The sequence below is a fragment of the Lagenorhynchus albirostris genome, chromosome 4, assembly GCF_949774975.1.
Source record: "Lagenorhynchus albirostris chromosome 4, mLagAlb1.1, whole genome shotgun sequence".
Lineage (NCBI taxonomy): Eukaryota > Metazoa > Chordata > Mammalia > Artiodactyla > Delphinidae > Lagenorhynchus > Lagenorhynchus albirostris.
Window position 1 is genome coordinate 76,009,522 of NC_083098.1, and position 20,289 is coordinate 76,029,810.

The 20,289-nt window shown below is 48.5% G+C and overlaps 2 protein-coding genes across 2 annotated transcripts in view; one reads left to right on the forward strand and one right to left on the reverse strand.

Moving 5' to 3' along the window:
- Positions 1-8,720, forward strand: part of SCFD2 (sec1 family domain containing 2) — a 396,683-nt gene extending 387,963 nt beyond the window's left edge. Inside the window, exon 9 of the mRNA XM_060148195.1 lies at positions 5,738-8,720. Coding sequence (XP_060004178.1) covers positions 5,738-5,830 — 93 coding nt within the window. The 3' untranslated portion in view covers positions 5,831-8,720. The remainder of the gene's footprint in view (positions 1-5,737) is intronic.
- Positions 8,721-13,617: 4,897 nt separating this feature from the next.
- Positions 13,618-18,127, reverse strand: RASL11B (RAS like family 11 member B). Its single transcript, XM_060148194.1, has 4 exons — positions 17,806-18,127; positions 17,138-17,194; positions 15,891-15,967; positions 13,618-15,100 (listed from the first exon to the last, which is right to left on the reverse strand). Exons 1-4 carry the CDS (start codon positions 17,945-17,947, stop codon positions 14,630-14,632), a joined length of 747 nt encoding a protein of 248 aa, XP_060004177.1. The 5' UTR covers positions 17,948-18,127; the 3' UTR covers positions 13,618-14,629.
- Between the last annotated feature and the right edge of the window lie 2,162 nt (positions 18,128-20,289).

Sequence of the window (20,289 nt, forward strand, 5' to 3'; positions counted from 1 at the left end):
GAGTTTTCCAGAAAGCTCGTCATGTCTGTTTAATGAATCCACTGCCCCACTGTTTTAACGATACAAACATTTTATGTTTAACACATGTGTGTACGTGCGTGTATACGTGCAGCACCTGTGCTAATGGGGTGAGTGGTGCCTTGAATCTGACATGTGCTCCAAAACCAGTTCATCAGCTGGATGAATATGCGTGTTGGTACCTGTGCATATTAGTCGCTTTTACTGGGAAGCATCTCCCAAGGTCAAAAGAAAAATAGAGAAAAACTATTTTTTACCCCCCTCTCCTTTCACTTCACAATGTTAGAAACCAGAGGGATATGGAGTCTAAATCCTGGGTTGCCGGCTTCCCCCTGTTCAGCAGAAATGGGACAGGAAGATGCTGGCACCTACAAGTTACGGCCCGGAGAAGCAGAAGGTGGAGAGAAAGCTAGCAGGCTGGGTCACTCTTGCAGGAGCCAGGGTGGGCTGAGGACAGAGACAAGATGCCCCTCCTTCAGCTGGAGTAGAGGGCCTGTGTGGAGCCCCAAAGGCAGCTTTTTAGGGCTTGGTTCAGAGGCACCCTGGTGTCCTTCACCTTTGCCTCCCCGATGGAAAGTTTCATCAGTGCCCTTGGTTGCCTGGGAAAAAGCCAGTCCTCCGAAAGGAGCTCTAGTGCTTAATTTACCTCATATCACACATTTGATGACTATGTTCATAAAATTTGAATTTCATATCCAACAGGCCAATTTCAGATTGCTTTAAGCATTTTCTTTTTCATTTTTGAGTGCCATTTCCCCCCATTTAGCTAACTTTTTGTGATTTTAAGGACTATTTCAGTCAAATAAGGCAGAAATGCTTTTTGTCGAATACGCTCAAAAACAGGAGATGCTCAAAAGCGTTCTGAAGAACAAAAGACGCCTAAGATGTGAAAATGCTTAAGGACCATCAGCTATTATACTATAAAGGAAATGTTAGTGGTGTGATCCTGCTTGTCCTTCAAAATCGGAATTTTAGACAAGTGGGTTTTCAGCTGAACTGATTTGAGACAAATTTACGCAGAGCTATTTGAGATACCAGAGCCCGCTGGTGTGAAAAACTTCCTGCTGGCTAAACTCACTGCCTCCTTCCTAGTCTTGTTTTTGTTCATTCATTTAATCAGTCATTGGCTAACTCACTATATCGAGGACCTGCTAGGTATCAGGCACTGTGCCAACGCACAACAAAGAAACAAAGAATACAATGTGATACCAACAGCCATGGGAACATCCTCAGTCTTCAGAGAGGGGTGGTCTGGGAGGGCTTCTGGGAGGTGGTGATGCCTGAGTCGATTATTGAAGGATGATTAAGAGGACTTCAGGCAAAGAGTTGGGAACTCTCGTTCCAGATGAAGAAGCATCCCCAAAGTGCCATTTGTGAAACTGCAGATCATTTAGGGTGGCTGGAATGTGGAACCAGTGGTGAGGGGTGTGTGGTGGCCAGGGGGTGTGGTGGGGTGTGGAGTACTGAACAGCCATCAGTCTCTAAAGTCCTGGAATGCTCTCTAAGACGGTTGGACTTACAGATTTTTGGTTTGCGGTTACCATGAGGTTTTGATACAGCAGTCTATATACATACAAGATTGTTTTAAGTTGCCGGTCTCTTCATTTCAAGTGCATTTCCAACATCCTGCATTTTGATATCATATTTGTGTCTGGAGGATTTCCTACCTTTACTGTATGTTTGCCTTTACTCGTGAGCTTTCCCATTCATAATTTTCCTTTTTCTAGTTGTGGCCTTTTCTTTTCCCTCTAGAGAAGTTCCTCTAGCATTTGTTACAAAGCTGGTCTGATGGGGCTGATTTCTCTTAGCTTTTGCTTGTCTGTAAAGCTTTTGATTTCCCCATCCAGTCTGAATGAGAGCCTTGCTGGGTAGAGTATTCTTGGTTGTTGGTTTTTCCCTTTTATCACTTTAAATATATACTGCCACTCCCTTCTAGCCTGCAGAGTTTCTGCTGAAAAATCAGCTGATAATCTTGTGGGGATTCCCTTGTATGTTATTTGTTGCTTTTCCCTTGTTGCTTTTAACATTTTCTCTTTGTCTTTAATTTTTGTCAGTTTGATTAGTATGTGTCTTGGTGTGTGCCTCTTTGGTTTTATCCTGTATGGGGCTCTCTGCGCTTCCTGGACTTGAGAATGTTTCCTTTCCCAAGTTAGGGAAGTTTTCGGCTATTATCTCTTCAAATATTTTCTCAGGCCCTTTCTCTCTCTCTTTTCCTTCTGAGACCCCTATAATATGAATGTTGGTACATTTTATGTTGTCCCAGAGGTCTCTTAGACTGTCCTTATTTCTTTCATTCTTCTTTCTTTATTCTATTCCACAGCACTGGGTCAGGCTTATAAATGGTAGAGAGAAGGCAGTCAGGATTTTAAACCTATGAATAAATACAATCAGATTTACACTTGGGGGAGACGGCTCTGGCACGTTTATCTCCTCTGAGTCCACCCCAGTGACTGCTGTGAGCTGAATAGAGGGAATGCAGCAGAGGATGAGAATAGTGAAGATGGTGATGATAATGAAGACGATAATAGCGGGTACCATGTTAAGCCCCTCCAGAGCCTGTCGTTGTGCTAAGTATTTTCTATGTACGTTCACATTTGATCCTCATGATAATCGTGTGAGGTGGGTATCATTATTCCCACTTTATAGATGAGGACTTGAGGCTCAGAGTGATTAAGCAAATTCTCCAGGGTCCGTCGTCTGGCAGGTGGCCAGCTGGGGCCCAGCTCAAACCGGACACTCCTAAGTCTGTGCTCTTAACGACTGTACTATCCGGCGAGAGTCCTTGGTCCCAGCTTCCTCCTTTCCTCCCCTCCTCAAAGACCCCCTCAGTTACTTCACAGGCTGCCTTTGTTTTCCATCTGCTTCTTTACAGCCCTCCACGGGGCATGCCCCAGACACCCTCAGGTTTAGCCCTCATACTGTCTAAATACCCATATGTCTAGATGTGAAGGTCCTGGTCCTTGGTTCCAGCTTGGTGGAGGTGACCGAACCCATAGTCACTGTCAGCCATGACTGAAAGCCCAGCACACGGCCTGAGAGTGACAGATGCTTTTAGCTTAGTTATCACTGCTCTAGAAGTGTCCACATCAACCGAGTCTACAGCCTTTCCCCTCCAAGTTCCTCAACCCTGTCAGTAAGACTTAACCATCCTGTGGGACTCACTCTAGCCATTACACTTGCCCTCACCTCAGCCAGAGAGGAATTCACCGTCTTGGCATTGGAACTAAGGACCCCAGGGGCTGGCAGCGGTGGTGGAGCCTGGCGAGCAGGAGGGCAGGGGAGGGGCTGTGGCCATCAGCTTCCCTGGCCTCTCCTACCTCTCAAGAGTCTATTCTTATGCAAAGGATTTTTGTCTTTATGTGTGCATTTTTTAAAATATCTGAATAAGGGATTCTTCACTTGTCTGTGAGTCCTAGTTATCCACCTAAACCGCACCTAAAACTATGTTCAGAATCTTGTGTGTACACATATGCATATTTTTCTAGAGAGTTTTTAGCTTTCACAAGATTCAAAAGGAGGCCTATGACGCAATCACAAAACACAATCAAATAGCAGCTCGGAATTGCTGAGCACCTCACGTGCTCTACGCACTTGGCCTTCTGTAATCCTTGCCACAGTGCTACAAGCTCGGGGCTGTTGCTTTTCTTCTGGGAAGGATAGGGTGAGGCCCCAGGTGAAGTGACCCTCCCCGGGGCATGTAGCCCATCCGCGGTGGAGCCGGGCTCTACTAGCATCTGGTGAGCGTGCAGGTCTGGGCACCGCCATTCTCAACCATCTGTTGGACCTGGCCCGGAAGCCCCCGAGGAGTGAGTAGAGACCCTGTCCTCTCTCTCCAGAGCCACATATTCAAATGGTATCTACACCATGTGATAAGGGGGTGCTAATATTCACTGTCTGCCCTCAGACTCTCATCGCATGGCTTTCTAGGAAAGATGTGAGCACAGATTGCAGTGTATTTTTTTCTGCCAGAAATATGACTTGGCTGACATTAGCCATATATTTTCAAGGATAATTCTCTTTCAAAAAATAGTAACATCACTGCTTTCAAAGATTAATTTTTGTTTTAAACAGAAAACTTTTTAATAACCTCATTTCTTTAACAACAACAAGCACAAGAAAATTATAAAATGCTTCCTTCTCTCCTCCCCTCCCTCAGCTTCTCCTCCACATTGGCGCGTAGGCTCTGGTTTTGGCCAGTGAATTGGTTAATTCATTGCTTTGGTTCCACCTGGGATAGCTTTGGGGGTGGGAGGGGTAGAGAGTGAGGTGTGAGTGCCAACTTGCTTCCCCGCAAGAGGCCTGGCCAGGCGATGTGGCCCCTTGAAGCCAGGCCTGCTGCCGGCCTGTGACCCCCCGCGCTCAGGGGCTGGGCTGTGGCATCTGACTCATACCTCCTTCCCACTTCCCATAGTCACCCCCTTATCTACTGGGTGTACAACCCCTGCCTTGGCAAAACCTTACCAGCCTGACAGAGCGCATCACTGCTCCAGCCCAGCCCTGGGGAACGAGCTCTCCCAGTGCTGCAGAGGGAAATGTGCCCCAGAAGAACGGCCCAGTCTCAGGGAAGCAGAGAGGGACATCACGACGACAGGCCAGAGAGGCCCAAAGGTCCATGTGGACTAGGGAAGTAAGCAGCCTTCTCAGAGCCCTTGATGATAGAGGAGTGACCAGACAGACACTTGGACGCTGAAGCCAGCCTGCCTGGGTTAGAATCCTGACTCAACTGCTTCTGCTTCCTGTGTGTCCTTGGACAAGTTGCTTAACCTTTCTGTACTTTATTTTGCTTATCTGCAAAATAGGAGTAATATATGTACCTACTTCATAGGGTTGTTATGAAGATTAAATGAGATCATCCTCAGTGCCTGACCCACCATAAGAACTAATAAATATTAGCAGATATCATCATTATTATCATCGTTATGGGTCAAACGGTGTCCCTCCCAAAAGATGTTAAAGTCTGAACCCCTAGTACCTGTGAATGTGGCCTTATTTGGAAATAGGTTTTGCAGATGTTCAAATTAAGATGAGGTCATTAGGGTGAGCTCTAATCCTATATGACTGTGTCCTGATCAAAGGGGAAATGTGGACACAGAGACAGACACACGTAGAGGGAAGACAATGTGAAGACATAAGGGAGCTTAAGAGGGAAGATCCTCCCTCACAACGCTTAGAAGCAACCAACCCTGCCAACACCCTGCTCTTGGACTTCTGGCCTCCAGAAGTGTGAGACGGTAACTTTCTGTTATTGAAGTTTGGGGTACTAAGAAATTAATACAGCCGTCATCATTATCACGCACAGCGACAGCCAGCTCTTGAGTGTGCCTTCTCTATTTCCCTGAAGGAGCAAAGGCTCCCTAGAAGAGGGAGAGACCTCTCTGTTGAGGTCACATTACTGGATCACAAAGCAACGGTCTGATCAAGTTCAGTTCGGCAGCGAGGTGGTGGCTGGGCTCAGCCCTGCTCAGTGCCCACTGGTTAAAGGCTCAACAGACGCAGCCCACCGTCCCGCCAGCCATCCTTCCCAGCCTGTGCGCCCTTCCTTACACCCAGGACGCTAGCATCCGGTGGCATTCAAGCTGCCACCTTCTGCCTTTTTCGCCACAGTACCCACTCCATGCCTTCCCCCAAAGAAATGTGTTGCATTTTATTTCTCATCATCTAATAAGCTGGGATTGGTTCTCCTAATTGTCTGCGGTGTGTTTGCCCCTCCCGTTGTTAGGTAATCGTGCTGTCCACGCGACTCCTAAAGCCAACTAGTATCCCTGAACTGTTATTTACAACTGACCGGCTGCATCCAGACCTTGGCTTCTGAGGATCTGCTGAGAAGAGGAGACCTACCCGAGCTGGAAATCCCAATACTATTTTCTGTCCCCATCCAAGATATGCCTCCCAAACCAGTGTCCCTGTTACTAATCGTGGGTATGACTGAATTATGCCCAAAGAATCTTTTTTTTTATAACATCTTTATTGGAGTATAATTGCTTTACAACGGTGTGTTAGTTTCTGCTGTATCACAAAGTGAATCAGCTATACGAACACATATATCCCCATATCCCCTCCCTCTTGCATCTCCCTCCCACCCTCCCTATCCCACCCCTCTAGGTGGTCACAAAGCACCGAGGTGATCTCCCTGTGCTATGCGGCTGCTTCCCACTAGCCATCTGTTTTACATTGGGTAGTGTATATATGCCCATGCCACTCTCTCACTTCGTCCCAGCTTACCCTTCCCCCTCCCCGTGTCCTCAAGTCCATTCTCTACGTCTGCATCTTTCTTCCTGTCCTGGCCCTAGGTTCTTCAGAACCTTTTTTTTTAGATTCCATATATATGTGTTAGCATACGGTATTTGTTTTTCTCTTTCTGACTTACTTCACTCTGTTTGACAGACTCTAAGTCCATCCACCTCATTACAAATAGCTCAATTTCGTTTCTTTTTATGGCTGAGTAATATTCCATTGTATATATGTGCCACATCTTCTTTATCCATTCATCTGTCGATGGACACTTAGGTTGCTTTGCCCAAAGGATCTTGATACCCACACAGTGAAGTACTTTGCTGGCATTGCTGAGATTCTTAAAAAAAAAAAAAAAAAATTCATTTTTCTAAAGGCATCAAACTGCCTTTCAGCTGGCCTAATTCATGATAATTCCACTTTATCCTTAACCCTCTCTCTGTGATCTTTCTGATTCCGCCTGCAAGTTCATTCATTCTAAATGAGTGCCTGTTGGTGAGTATTGGTAGATTACAAGACGTTTGATCCGCTGTTGCTCAAGGAGAAGTTCCCCATGCTTTAGAATCGTGAGTGTGAGGAAAGTTTGGTTTTTAAGATTATGTAGCTGAGGAGGGAATGCTGCAGATAGGAGCTGAGGCTTTGTTTCTCTCTCGATCTGAGACATTTCTGAAAAGGCCCGAAGGGAGGGGTAGCGGCTAGGGCCGTGCTGATTGTCTGCCTGTGTTGTAAATCGCCTGCCTGTACAAAGGGCTGCATTGTTCCAGTTTGCCTACTGGGCAGGGCTGCCAGCCTGCTTGGAACGGGAGTGGGAGAGAGGTTGATTGGAGGGCTGTGCCTGCCTGTAGAAGGTTTCCTCTCCTCCCCAAGGAAGGCCCCAATAAAGATATCTAGTCCAGGGAGTCTGGGTTGGAACCTCAGCCCCCATGACTTTTGTGATATCACATTTCTATAGAAGTATAAAGCTTTCTTTTCTGTGAGTCTAACGCTTCCTTCTAGCCATAACAGAAAAACCTAGACTGACAGAGTGAAATTATATAAGAGCTCCAGCAAAAATGAACTGCTTGGAACCCACACATTTGTAGGTGTATAGTTCATGGAAATTTCTAACATCTCTAAAAGAAGTTTGTAATAAAGAGACAGAGCTGCAAAATTAGTGGCTAGTGTGGATTAAACAGAGGAAATAAAATGTAAACCAAAACATTCACGTGTCTCTGCTTTTAGTGCTCTACAAAACACTGTTATGAGAAAACTGTGAGGTTGGAAATCATTTTGAGATGTCATTGAAGCAGGTTTTCTAGACACCAACGTTCTTTATTTTGTCCAAGTATGTTTTCCACCTAACACCAGTTCCTTCACGGTGCTGAAATACTGGAGACCTCGGATGCTTCTTCCATTCCACTCAGTTAGAAGTTTGAATTTGAATAAGGAAGAAAATGGCAAATAGCCCCCAAAGAGATGATCATTAAAGCAAAGATCACTCGTTTCTAAAAATAAAGAAGTAACCTGGGGGCTTCCCTGGTGGCATAGTGGTTGAGAATCTGCCTGCCAGTATAGGGGACATGGGTTCGAGCCCTGGTCCGGGAAGATCCCACATGCCGCGGAGCAACTAAGCCCGTGTGCCACAACTACTGAGCCTGCGCTCTAGAACCCGCGAGCCACAACTACTGAGCCCGTGTGCTACAATTACTGAAGCCCGCGTGCCTAGAGCCCGTGCTCCACAACAAGAGAAGCCACTGCAATGAGAAGCCCATGCACCAAAATGAAGAGTAGCCCCCGCTCGCCGCAACTAGAGAGAGCCCGCACGCAGCAACGAAGACCCAACGCAGCCAAAAATAAAAAAAATTTTTTAAAAAAAGAAGTAACCTGTTGTGTGTCTCCAATCTGCATGCATTCATTCATTCATTCCCAACTATCCAGCGGTATGTACCAGGCACTCCAAGAGCTTCTGCCCATGATATGGGGAAGGAGAGCGGCGCATCCCGGACACAAGGGCTCTCACAGAACGAGCAGCTGGTGCTTCTCCTGACACTCGAGCCCTGTGTGAGGATCTGCTCAAGGATCAGTGTTTGGTTTTTTTTTTTTTCTTTTGGCCTTACCCCATGGCTTGCAGGATCTTAGGTCCCTGACCAGGGACCGAACCCAGGCCCTCAGCAGTGGAAGCCCAGAGTCCTAACCACTGGGCCGCCAGGGAATTCCCGAGGTTAAGTTTTAAACCATATGTCTATATGCAAAGGAAACTTTCGGGAAATAGAAAAACCAGACTGCTAGCAAGTGGTTCCCTCTGGGAAGCAGCATATTATAGGAGGACTAAGAAAAGGGAACGTCTCGCTCTCAATATATTTGTGTCATTTGAATATGTTTCACAGTAGACATGTATTTGTGTTTTACTTCCGTGCCTTGAATGTATTTTTACAAGTTAATTTTCTCTTTTATAAAAGAATATTCAAAAGCTTCTCATCTGAAATGATAAACAGAGGAAGCTTCTGATTGTAAACATTATCATTCAGCAGTTACTATGTCCCGAAAATGCTCTCAGTACTAGATTAAATGTGGTCCAAAGCAGTCTCTGAGTGATGGGGGGAACATGAAAGGTTGAGTTTATAATCGTCTTTTTCCATCTCTGTGGTCGCTGGTTGGAGGAACTGAGCTAGGCAGACAATCAGGTAGCGGAAGGCTTTGGAGGAAATGTCAGCTGAAAGAAGACCCTGGGGATCAGAGCTTAGTTTGAATAAGAAGGTGGGAGGCACGACTCGGTGTAAATCCTGCAAAGAGCCTTTACCAGATAAGAAAAAAGAGGGGACTCTGGAAGTAGCGCATCGGGCCCCTGGGCGGAGCTTCCTGAAACCTCTCTGGCATTGCCTTCTTCTTGGGCTCACTGCCCGGGAGAGGAGGGGGTGAGGGAGAAACGATCGTGCTCTTGGTGTCCTGTGAAGGAGCAGTGGTTAGAACAGAGCTCCATAGTTTTGTCTGGGTTTAAGTCTCAGCTCTGCCACTCGCAGCAGTGTGTACCTCTCCAAGCCTTAGTGCCTCCATCTGTAAATCCTGATAGTAATGAGCGGTACCTACCTCATGAGAGGGCTGCTGTAGGGGGACGCCATCCCTAACACAGCCTGCACAGGACACTACCAAGGAACTCACCCCACAAAATGATAAAGTCTCAAAAGGCAGATAATGTCAAATGAAGAGCAAATCTGGAAGCATTCCCAGGGTCCACAAGGAGACGAGAAGACGGAGGAGGAATAATGCCCTGGTCCCACCTAATTCCAGGATGATACAGCCCAGAGGCCAGGAGCAGCGCCTGGAGCCCCATCCCATGGCTTGGGTTCCAATCCCGCCTCCTCCGCACAATGGTTCACTTCTCCTGGTCTCAGCTGACTATGAATTGGACAATGATAGGACATACCACGTTGAGTTGTTGTGAGAATTAAAAGAGTGAATACGTGTAAAGCATTTAGAACGTGGCACTTGGCAAGCTGGCTAAGAGCACAGAAGAATCACCATGATTGGTAGCTAACGTCTAATGATTGCCCATGCAGAGCCCTGTCCCTGAGAGAACTTTCTCCATCCCTAATGTTAGCTACAGAGTAGTTATGTGGACTCTGAGACTGACACCCTGACTGAACCATTTCAACCTCATCCAAATGCACCAGTTCTAAAGGGATTTCCCCCCCGCCAGATGTCAGCCACCTGAAGGTGGCTTAAAAGGCCGAGCTGGGTGTTTACTGTGGTTTCTCCTCTCTCCGCCTGGGTCTGAGTGTTCACCCCCCTAAACCCTGGCTGGTCAGAGCCAAAACAAGCACAGACAAATGCAAGCCTTCTGCCAAGGATCTCATCAGCCACTCTTTATAGACACAATTGATAGAGGTGTAACTACTCCTTAGCGATTGACTTCCACTTTTGTAAACCCTCCTTCTGGAGTCTGCTTCCCAGCAAACATAGCAGGCACGACAGGTGTTTGGAGGTACGGCAGCCAGGGGTTGTCCCCAGAGGGCTGGGGCCTATGGATACGGCTCCGTCGACCCCAGACCCCTCCATTACAGCGTTACCCAATAACAAAGACTTCCATCAGGCTCGCCCCAAGACTACTATTATTTATTAAACCCCGGTTACCAGAAACAGGATCCCAATGACAAATAATCCAGGATTACAAATATCGTCTGCCATTGCTGCCCAGGAAACATTAAGAGAAACTCCATCTCTATTTTAAGAGACAAAACCAGACGACGGGGGGTATGTGAGAGCAGAGGCGTGAGGGGTACTTGTCGGGATCTTTGCCACAATCAGCGATAACCCCCATCCTGTGCTCTTCTCACCAAATTAGGAGAGTCATGAGGACAATAAGAACTTTCTGGAAGTTTCTCCTTTTAGACTCTGAAGGGAGTGCAGAAAACACCAGTTCTCCTGGGTTATTTATTGTAACAAATAAAGCCCTGTCATTGGTCGTGGCCACTGCCAGGCGCCCTGTCTTGAGTTACCGGCAGAGACTTGGCCGGGCAGCCCGTCCCCCGCTGGTGCAGCCCTGGAGTTACCCAACTGCTCGCCCCTGAGGGATCTGCCCAGAGGCTTGTGCGTTTGTCCAGAAAGCACATCTGCTTTCTCCCCTGCAGGGTGTAACATGAATGTCGGAATCCCGCTTTTCACCAGAACGAGGGGCTCACTGTAGGCAGGCCCGCAGCTCTCGAACCTGGGGCTCAGGGCAGCCCGGTGGCCGGGCGCTGACAGGGAGCCATCGTGGTCCCCGGCGCAGCGCCAGGCCCGCCGCAGAGTGTTCGGATGGTTTTGATTTGCGGCAGGGAGGAAGCTCGAAAGCCAGACATCTCGACGGACAAGGATCCGGTGCTGAGGCGGACGGGCTGTGGGCTGTGCTGGCCCCCGCCCCAGCCTGGACGTCTTTATTACTGAGCTGGGACTGCAGGCCAGTGTGCAGCAGGCTGATAGCAAGAGCAGATGTGGCCGCGGCAGCCAGGCGGGGCCACGAGCCCAGGGTAGCAGCAGGGAGGTGGAGGGAAGCCCGACAGGGACCACGGGCCGGGCAGGGAGGGCCAGCGTCTGCAAGCAGAGGAGGGGAGAGCTCCATGCGCTGGGGACTTTGCTTAGAGGAGCCGGGGCTGGGCAGCGGAGGGCCAGCTGCCTGGCGTCTAGGCCGTGGCATCAGGCAGACGTGGCGGAGTCCTGGATCCGAATCTGCCACTTAGGAGCTCATCCTTCTGAGCCTCCCTTCTCTGCATCTGTAGCAGGGACTGAAAATGGACTGTGGGGTTGGTGTGGAGAATGGAAGTTATTTCAAGTACCCCTACAGTGCCTGGCACAGAGGTTTTCAGAAACAGTGAATGTTACCGCCTGTGTGACCCCAGCTTTCATCTCTCTGAGCCTCAGTTTCCTCATCTTTAAACTGGCGGTGGAATTATTACCTTCCTTGCAGGATTCTTCAGAAGATTAAAGGAGGTGGATTATAATCTGGGCACACTGTAAATGCTCAGGAAATTCTGGTTCCTTTCTCCATTCCCCTGCACACACCCACACAACCCTCCCTTCCCCTACCCAGGTGGGAGAAGGCCATTTCTCAGTGCCGTATGATTATAGAACAGAAATTAAAACCAAAGAGGAATTCAGAGTATGACGAAAGGGATGAACAAAGGTAAAGAAATATGAAGCTAAATCCATGAGAAGAAGACATGGTGTATTCTAGAACTATAAATAGTCAAGTCAGCCTGAGACAGTGGACAGAACTGGGACTTGGGTGGTTTCCAGCCGGGAGTCAATCTCTCTCTCCCAGAACGGCCTCCAACAAACCACTTTATCCCCAGGGTAGACTGGAGCCCTGAGACCCTTTCAACGTGAATTTCTAAAATGAAACGTAAGAGACCGAGTCCAGTGCTGTGGGGATGTGAGGGGCAACGGGGAAGTGCCAGGAGGTCAGGAAGGGCAGCTCACAAAGGAGGAGAGGCCTGCCGTGAGGTCTGCAGGCTCTTGGAGCAGGTGGAAAGGAGAGGAGGAAGCAGGGCGCCTCTCATAGACAGAGGACGTCTGGCGCCGCTCAGCACCTTTGCAAGATAAAGCCCCCGGGACAATTCATCTTCTTTAATTCCAGAACATGGGTAGAAGAGCATTGGTAAGTATATAAAGATGAACCTCTCACTCACCGGACATTACTAATAGAGCCACACAGAATGAATGAAAACAAACGTGAACAGAATCTAGTCAGAGATCCTTGTCTCACTGCCTTTGAAATGAGACGTTTTTAGAATCTCATGTGAGCACTGTTCCCTCCCTCACCCCCCCTCACCCCAACACCTTCTCAGAGGTTCGGTTAGGCTTGAAGTGTAGAAAATTGCTCTCCATGTAAGGAAGGTTTGGGACATCACCAGAAGCCCCGTCAAGAGCAGGCAGGACATGTACCCTGTGGGAAAACAGATTTGAAAATCTGGTACCATTCCGTAGTAGGCCCTCAACTATTCATTATGGCTGCTTCTCTTGGTCCCAAGGTCCCCTATATGTGGCAGTGGCCCATATATGAAATATTATAAAGGACTAAGAAAATCGAATATAGTCAGAAGACATTGATTCATGCCCTTTGTGTGAACTCGAGGACATCACTCGAAACTCAGAGCGTTTTTCTCATCTGTAAAATGGTCGTATTACCTCCCCCGCCCTCCCCACTGGTTTATCCTGAGGGTTAAATGAGATCAGGTGTGTGAAAGCACTACACAAATATAAGGTGTGCCTATTTGCCCATAAAGGTGGTGACTCACTTAGCTTGTATGAAAGGTCTCCCAGGCTCGGATGGAAGCCGATGAGAGGCCTGGCAGTTTTAGCACATCACCTGGGGCAGGTGCTACGTGGGAGGGGTTCCTGAACAGCCCCGGATCAACTGCTACGAGCTTCTGCAGAATGAGAACAGAGTGCACTTTCTGAAAGCAGCGTACCCAAGGAAGGTTTGCCGAATAGAGCACTTATGGAGAAACAGTGGTCTTGTGTAGAAGCGTGATCTTCACGGCTTAGCCAAGCGATCTGATCAACATAAAATATAGGGCCAGACATTTGTCTTAGGTTTACCTGGAGGATCAGGAAGGAAATGAATAGGAGATGTGCTATACTCTTGACTAGAAAGCAGCAAATTACAATTTACAACTCTCGCAGACCGGGGCCTTTGACAAGTTATTTAACTTGTTTTCAAGCCTGTTTCCTCATCTGTAAAATGGGGATAAGAAGAGCATGCGCTTCAGTGGCTTGTTGTGAGACTTAAGTGCTCACCCCAGGAAGGTATCTTGCCCGACTCGACGTGCCCAAGAAGTACAAGGTGCCGAGTAATACTTTGTCTGAAGGACAGAAGGTGAACGTTTCAATTAAGACCAAGTCAGACGTCTCCTCTTTTAAAATGAGCTTTATTGTACATAAAATAAATTAATTACAGTTTAAGCCAAAAGCATGAGTGGCTTTTTAAAGTGCATCTGTGTAGGAGATTTGGCGGTCACCCCTGCATCTGTTCACTCGCTTTAAGATAGTGTTTCCGTAGTTAAGCCACAACTCGGCCAGGTCTACAAACAACCCAGCGTCATTGCTGTGTTTACACAAATCAGACCAAAATAAATGGACACACTTTGTTTTTCTGTACCTGATGCAACGATTAAAAAAAAAAAATTATACAGTCTCACAATTACTCAAAGTCTGGGGCTGAAGAGTTTGTGTTCTCAACCACTCAACACGTACCCAACTCAGCATACTCACCCCATGGCAGGAGGATGCAGGCCCATAAGCTTACACACGTCTGTATATATAACATTCGGCCCATAAACTCCACCCTTTTTAGTGGGGTGGGGTAGTATTTTCTCCTTGTTCATTAAAAGAAAAAGAAATCTGGGTATCCTTCAGGTTAGAAGGGCATTCTATAAGGAAGCGTATTCCAGAGACACATATACTCGCGTAAGAAAAGCAATTCTTCCTCTTGGGAGGAGGGGAAAAAAAAAAAAAGGAAAAGAAAGAAAGAAGAAAAAAAAAAAAGAGGAAAGCCTGTGAATGCTTAATCCATTCTTTCATTCCCAACGTAAATCGCATCAATATACTGGCTGAAATTACAACTGACTGTCATTTACAAGGTAGTTAACAAAATCCCCAGCGATCGTGCCCCGTCCCCACTCCGGAGGAAAAGACATGGAGGATGTTTCACGTATTCGGAGGGTGGCAGTGGGCTCGTTCAAGCTGCATCAGTTCTTTCCCCCTGCTCAGGACAACGCTTCCTCGTCTGCAGCAGTTCCATGGGCCCTCCTGGCCCCTCTGCTCCAGCCCTTCCTGGAACCATGAATAACGGCCAGCATCCAACATTCCTGCAGAACCTCGGGCCTCTTCCCGGGAAGACCAAACCCCCTCGAGCAGCTCGGCGTCAGACAGAGGTGACAGTCCTGACTTTGGCAGAGAGCGCTTGCTTGAACCTCCTCTTCAGGTCCTGCATGTTGGGGGACTTGGGCCTGGGGATGAGGGAGGTCCGTCGCTTCTCTGGCGTGCCACTGGGCTGCTGTTTGTGACTCACTTCCTTGCACAGCACGTGGAAAGCGCTGTAGACGTCGTTGTCGTTCTCGCTGACGGACACCTCGTAGAAGGAGCAGCCCAGCATGCTGGCCAGCTGCAGTCCAAGCTGAGGGTCCACCTGCCTGATGTGCAGCAGGTCGGCCTTGTTGGCCACGACGACCACAGGCAGCCGAGTGCCCGGGTGCAGCTGCTGCACGTGCTGGTGGAGCGGGCCGGTGAGTTCGTAGCTCTTGTAGTCGGTGATGGAGAAGACGATCACCACAGCGTCTGCCCAGCGGATGCATCTATTCAGCTGCTCGGTGCAGCTCAGGCCGTTCTCGTGGACCTGAAAGAGAGGGATGACGGCAAGGTGAAGGGTGAGGGCCGGAGAGAGCCCTGGCTCAGCTGGAGAGAGAATTCAAAAAGCCCTTAGCGGGAACACCAGGTTGCAGGCCGTAAACAAGTTCTATCCCCCCCACGCTTCAGCTTTCTCGACAATATGTTGATCCAGCTGCATGGAGCTGGAATAAATAACAGAGCAGCTCACCACACTCGAGTGGAAAACTGACCTGCAGAGAACTCCATGCAGAGAGACTTTGTAGTTGCATAAAATGGGAAATTAACTGGCTAGACAGTAAGTCTGGGGAAGTAAAGATAGGAGCTGGAAGCATTTAAACCTGGATAACTGCCCAGTTCAAGAGGGAAAAAAAAAAATACACACGCGCGCATGGCTCTTTGTCTATAGCGTAACTTTCCACCACATAAAAATGATTCCAAGTGTTTGGAGACTATACCTAGATGTTTGATTTCTAATGCCAAAAACACAAATGTAAAAACTGACCTTTTTAACCATAGCAAGGGCATTTTGCCAAATCCAAGTGTGTTTGGTTTGGTCTTTCCTGCTGGGTAGAATCCTCCTACGAGAAGATTTCTGCCCCTTAGCCAAGTCTCCCAAATTAAGCCAGGCTAAGACTGACCAACAGCCAGATACAGCTGAAGTGTCAAACAACATATAAAAGCCTAGTGACTCCCCAAGTCTCTCTCCTCCTTCAGCAAGAGGTACTTTGGAAACAATCGAACAATTCCACGGCCAAGCAGACTCCCCTTTGATCTAGTCACATATCTCAGATACTCACCTGAATACCTGGAGTGTCTTGAACCTGAATAGCCAGGGTTTCACCTTCTATTTGGACTTGTCTGGTATAGAGATTACCTATAAAGGCAAAATTTCAAAAAAAAAAAAAAGATTATGTCCTTCCTTCTTGTACAACTTTTAAAACATTGTGGGATATTTTTTTAACTTAGAAATTATAACCTGAACCAATGCACAAAAATATGCTGTAGTTTATTCTGTTTAATGGGCTTAGTTCAGATTTTTTTTTTAAACAACTGCAATTTTAACCCCGTTTTAGCAGGTTTATTAAAACTAGGACAAAGCTTGTACATTTTTGGAACCTTAGCTGTCGAATTTTAAACGAAGGTTCCATGTTTAGAGAATTTCCGTGAAAAAAATTTTTCTTGTTCAGCATGTGTGGAATTTGTTTTATTTTAGTACTTATCGCTCTTTGGCATAAATTTATATTCTAGCTATTAGATATAATGGTTTGGTGGGCAAATATTGTTAGTAAATTCACAACCAACATAATCAGTTGGAATACAAGTGTAACATAACATAGCTGACTCTACATCAAAGCACAAGGCTGCCATGCCTTATCTTGGGATGGTTTATATAGTGCGTTCCAAATAATCCCCTGTAGGTACTTCATATGGTCTAAGGAATTAAACAATTTGCTAACAGAGCATAGGTAGAAAGTCCTTAAGCCTCCCCAGTGGACATTCTTAATCACAGGGATTGAAAAAGTGTTCTATCATTTATTCAGGAACTCTCCTCCTAAAATTTTACCATTTAGTTATTTTTCTTTGTTAAGAAAAGAGAACTTTAGGTTTACAACTGCTCTCCTTTGGCCTTTGCTTTAAAAGGTCACCTCTGAAAGGCAGCCAGCAGAGAGGGCGAGGGGTAGGGGGAGGAGCTGGCCATCTTTTTTTTTTTTTTTTATGACTTTTGCAGGAGTGTTTTGAAGGGAGAGGCTCTTGAGTACAAAGGGTGCTTCCAACTGGGGTCCCTATAGTTAAAACATACCAAGGGGAATACTTTCAGGCACTTGATAAAATGATGAATGGGCTTGGAATGGAATGAGGCCAGATGGCAGTTATGGGAAGCGGGGGAGCACGGGACGGGGGCAAGGGAAGTTACAAGTGGCAGGATCCCAGTGCTCAGACTGTCACTCTGAAGGAACCTGCCTGGTAGACACTGAAAAAAAAAAAAAGGGAACAGCAGTACTGGTGCAAGCTGACAGCATTTTCCTCAAATACATTTCCTCACCTGCATTTCTTTCATAGTCACCGATGAATCGTTTGGTGAGGAACCGGACCACCAGAGCTGCAGGTCAGAAAAGAGAAGGGAAAGAGAGTTAACCTTGGCACAAGAAGTTAGGTTGGTCTCCACCCCTCCCCCAACCTAAAAAGCAACTCTCAGAGAAAGCCAGCCGACCACCACGTGAAATTCCTACCCTGCAACGACGGGGAGGGGGCTGGAAGGCGTCGTGAATTATGGCTCTGTCCAGCTGGATGGGTCATTTGGTCCACCACCATCCTCGGAGCCCGGCTGAGCCACACCTAAGCCTTCCCGCAGACAAATGTGTTTCCTAACCTTAAAGAACTCCAGGAGAGGTTACGTTCACTAACTCCCCTTTCTGTGCCAGGGACTGCCAGAGGCTCAAGAACCCCAGAATTCGAATCCCCGTTGTGTCGGTGGTGTAGAGGGTCGTCTGGCCCTCAGCAGTTTGTTTCCCTCATCCGATGAAGGAGGAGAGTGGAAACGAAGATGGCTGAGGTCCCTCCCGAGGGGCAGCGGATCAGTAGGAGAGGGTGGGCGATCCGGCTGCAGCTCCCACCTCTCCCCCACGCCTCGTTTAACCGCAACTCTCAGTGGGGGCCGCCCAACTCCAGCCCCAGAGGTAAGCGGGTTCTCGCCGGAGCGCTAAGACTCACCTGTCTTGCCCACGCCACTGGCGCCCACCACAGCGATCTTGACCAGGCGGCGGCCCGCCGCCCCCAGGCAGCAATCGGCGGCGGCTACGCTGCCCGGGGCGGGGTACTCGGCGATAGTGCACATGTTCTGAATGAGGCGCATCGCCGCTTCGGCAGGGGCTTCAGCGCGCGGGACGGGACCTGCGAGACAGGAAGAGGCTCGCGCTACGCAGGAGCGGGCTGGTGGACCGGGCAGGGGGCTCCGCGGTATTAAAAAAAAAAGAAAGAAAGTAAAAGAAAAAAAGCCCCGGAGCGGGCGCGGCGGGAGACTCCGGCTGGCTCGGGTTCCAGGCTGGGACTGCAGTAGGGCCGCGCGCGCGCTGTTTTCTCCGGGGCCGGCCCCACCCCTTGTTTCCCGCGGCCAATCCCTGGGCGCCCTGCGCGAGGCCCCGCCCCCGGCGCCGCTCTGCGCGCGCCACGCCCCTGGGGTCGCCCAGAGCCAGTGCGGGGCCCCGTGAGGCTCGGAGAAAATGGGGCAGCCGGCAACAGGAGGCAACGGGTGGGCCGGAGCCGACGGCGCAGCCAATGGCGGCCGCCCAGGAGGGCGACGCCGGGCACGGGCCGGAGTTCCGCTGCGCCGGGATGGGGCACGTGCTGTGGCTGCGGGGTTGGGGGCGCCTCGGTCCCGGGAAGCGGGGCTCGGTCTGGGGGCGGCTGTGGGGGATGCCTCTTGGCCTGTCTGCCTGCCGTCCCCGAAGAGCGCGGCCTCGGACCCCCATTAGCATTCCCAGGCATCTGCACCCGCCCGGATGCCCCGCCCGCCCGCCTGCCCACCCACCCACTCCCCGCAGCCAACTGACTGATCGGCCAGCTCCGCCCACCCTCAGGGAACCTGCGCCCGGGAGGCCGGGGCCTCGAGGGTGTGAGCGCTCGGGGTCGCCCGTCTGGCTGCCCGGCTTCGTGCCGGTCTCCTTAATTTGGGTCGTGATTGTACTGACTTGGGTGCATCCGGAGTGGCATCCTGGATCATAGATTTGGCTACAGTGGCAATCAGTAACAAAGACCCCCGTACCCGCTCCCCTGAAATGTGACTTTAACTTTGGGGAAAAATAAAGTCACCCAGTTTGCTCTAGCTCTTGTTGGCAGGGTGGCGGATCACTCACCCTCCGACAAGCTCACGTGAACACACATACGGTCGAGTGCATGTACAGCCTACCCAGAGGCAAATCTAGAAGTAATTATAGAACAAGCTTTCTAGCGCCTCACACGCACTCACACCTCCTCCAAGAGCTGTGAAAAGGAAAGCAACAGTTATCCCAGCTGTCTCTGGATACTGACTAGATTGGGAGGCAGATATCAGAAAGGGTCTGCACTTAGTCTCTGGTTATGAGGAATGGCAAGTTTACTTAAGTGACTTGATGCCAATTTGCGCTCATAAAATCCCAAGCTCCACCCCTTACATTCTCACCACAGAAAGGCATCTTCAGTGGTAGGCTGAATTCCCCATCCAAGCAACATTATGTTGCTGGAACTGCTGTAAAATGTCACCAAACACTCAGGCTGACCACCTCCCCATTCCCTCCATCTCGCCCCCTCTCCTTCCCACCCTCCTAACCTGGTGGGCCCCCAAATGTTCCAGAGGCTTTTATCCTAAAGACAAATGACAGCAAACACTGTGGCACTGGGTCCACACCCACGTTAAAGGTTGAAACGTAAACGTAAAGTAAACCAATTCCCTTATCTACACATGCCAGGCATCTAGTTTGACTCCTCCTTGCAACCTTGACTTAATTGACCAGGTATTTGACAGAATTTATGATGCAGACCCAGTTCAGACGTTGAGATGAACCCTCGGGCCTATCACGGTTTAGATGTTTGCAGGAATTCAAAGACGAAATAGGAGAGTAATCTCAAATGGCTCAGCAGCAAGTCTTCTAGGATGGGCAACATAATTAGCAAGGTGCACAACCTTAATAAACACGAGAAAAGGTTGACTTCTGGGGAGGTCACAGGAATGAAAGAAATTCAGCCATTTGAGTCAGAAGGGAAAAGAGTATATCCAAAATGCACTATGTTTTTCTGCATGGTTTAAATCAAACTTGAATTTTGCTCTTCATAAAAATTGCAAAAATGCACTATGTTTTTTGCCATAAAATCGAACTTAGCAAGACTATAATTACAGGTAACCATGTACTTTTCAACGCCCCCCCCCCCAGGAAAAAAAAGCCTGTAATTCTGTCATGCTTATGTGGTAAAATAATTATGTCGTCTAAAGTTTTTGTTTAACTGCTTTTTACACACACACACCACACACAGAGACATGACGGAAGTTGTCAAGGGGAATTTTGCTTTGAATCATTTTAGCTTCTGGGGCTTGATTCTCAGTACCATGAGCCTGTACCAAGCCTGTGATTCTTCCGTCTGAAACACGAAGGCTGAATTTGGTATTCTTATTTTAGGTCTAAGAGATCTGGCTGTGCTTTAAAGAACACAGAAAAGAAAGAA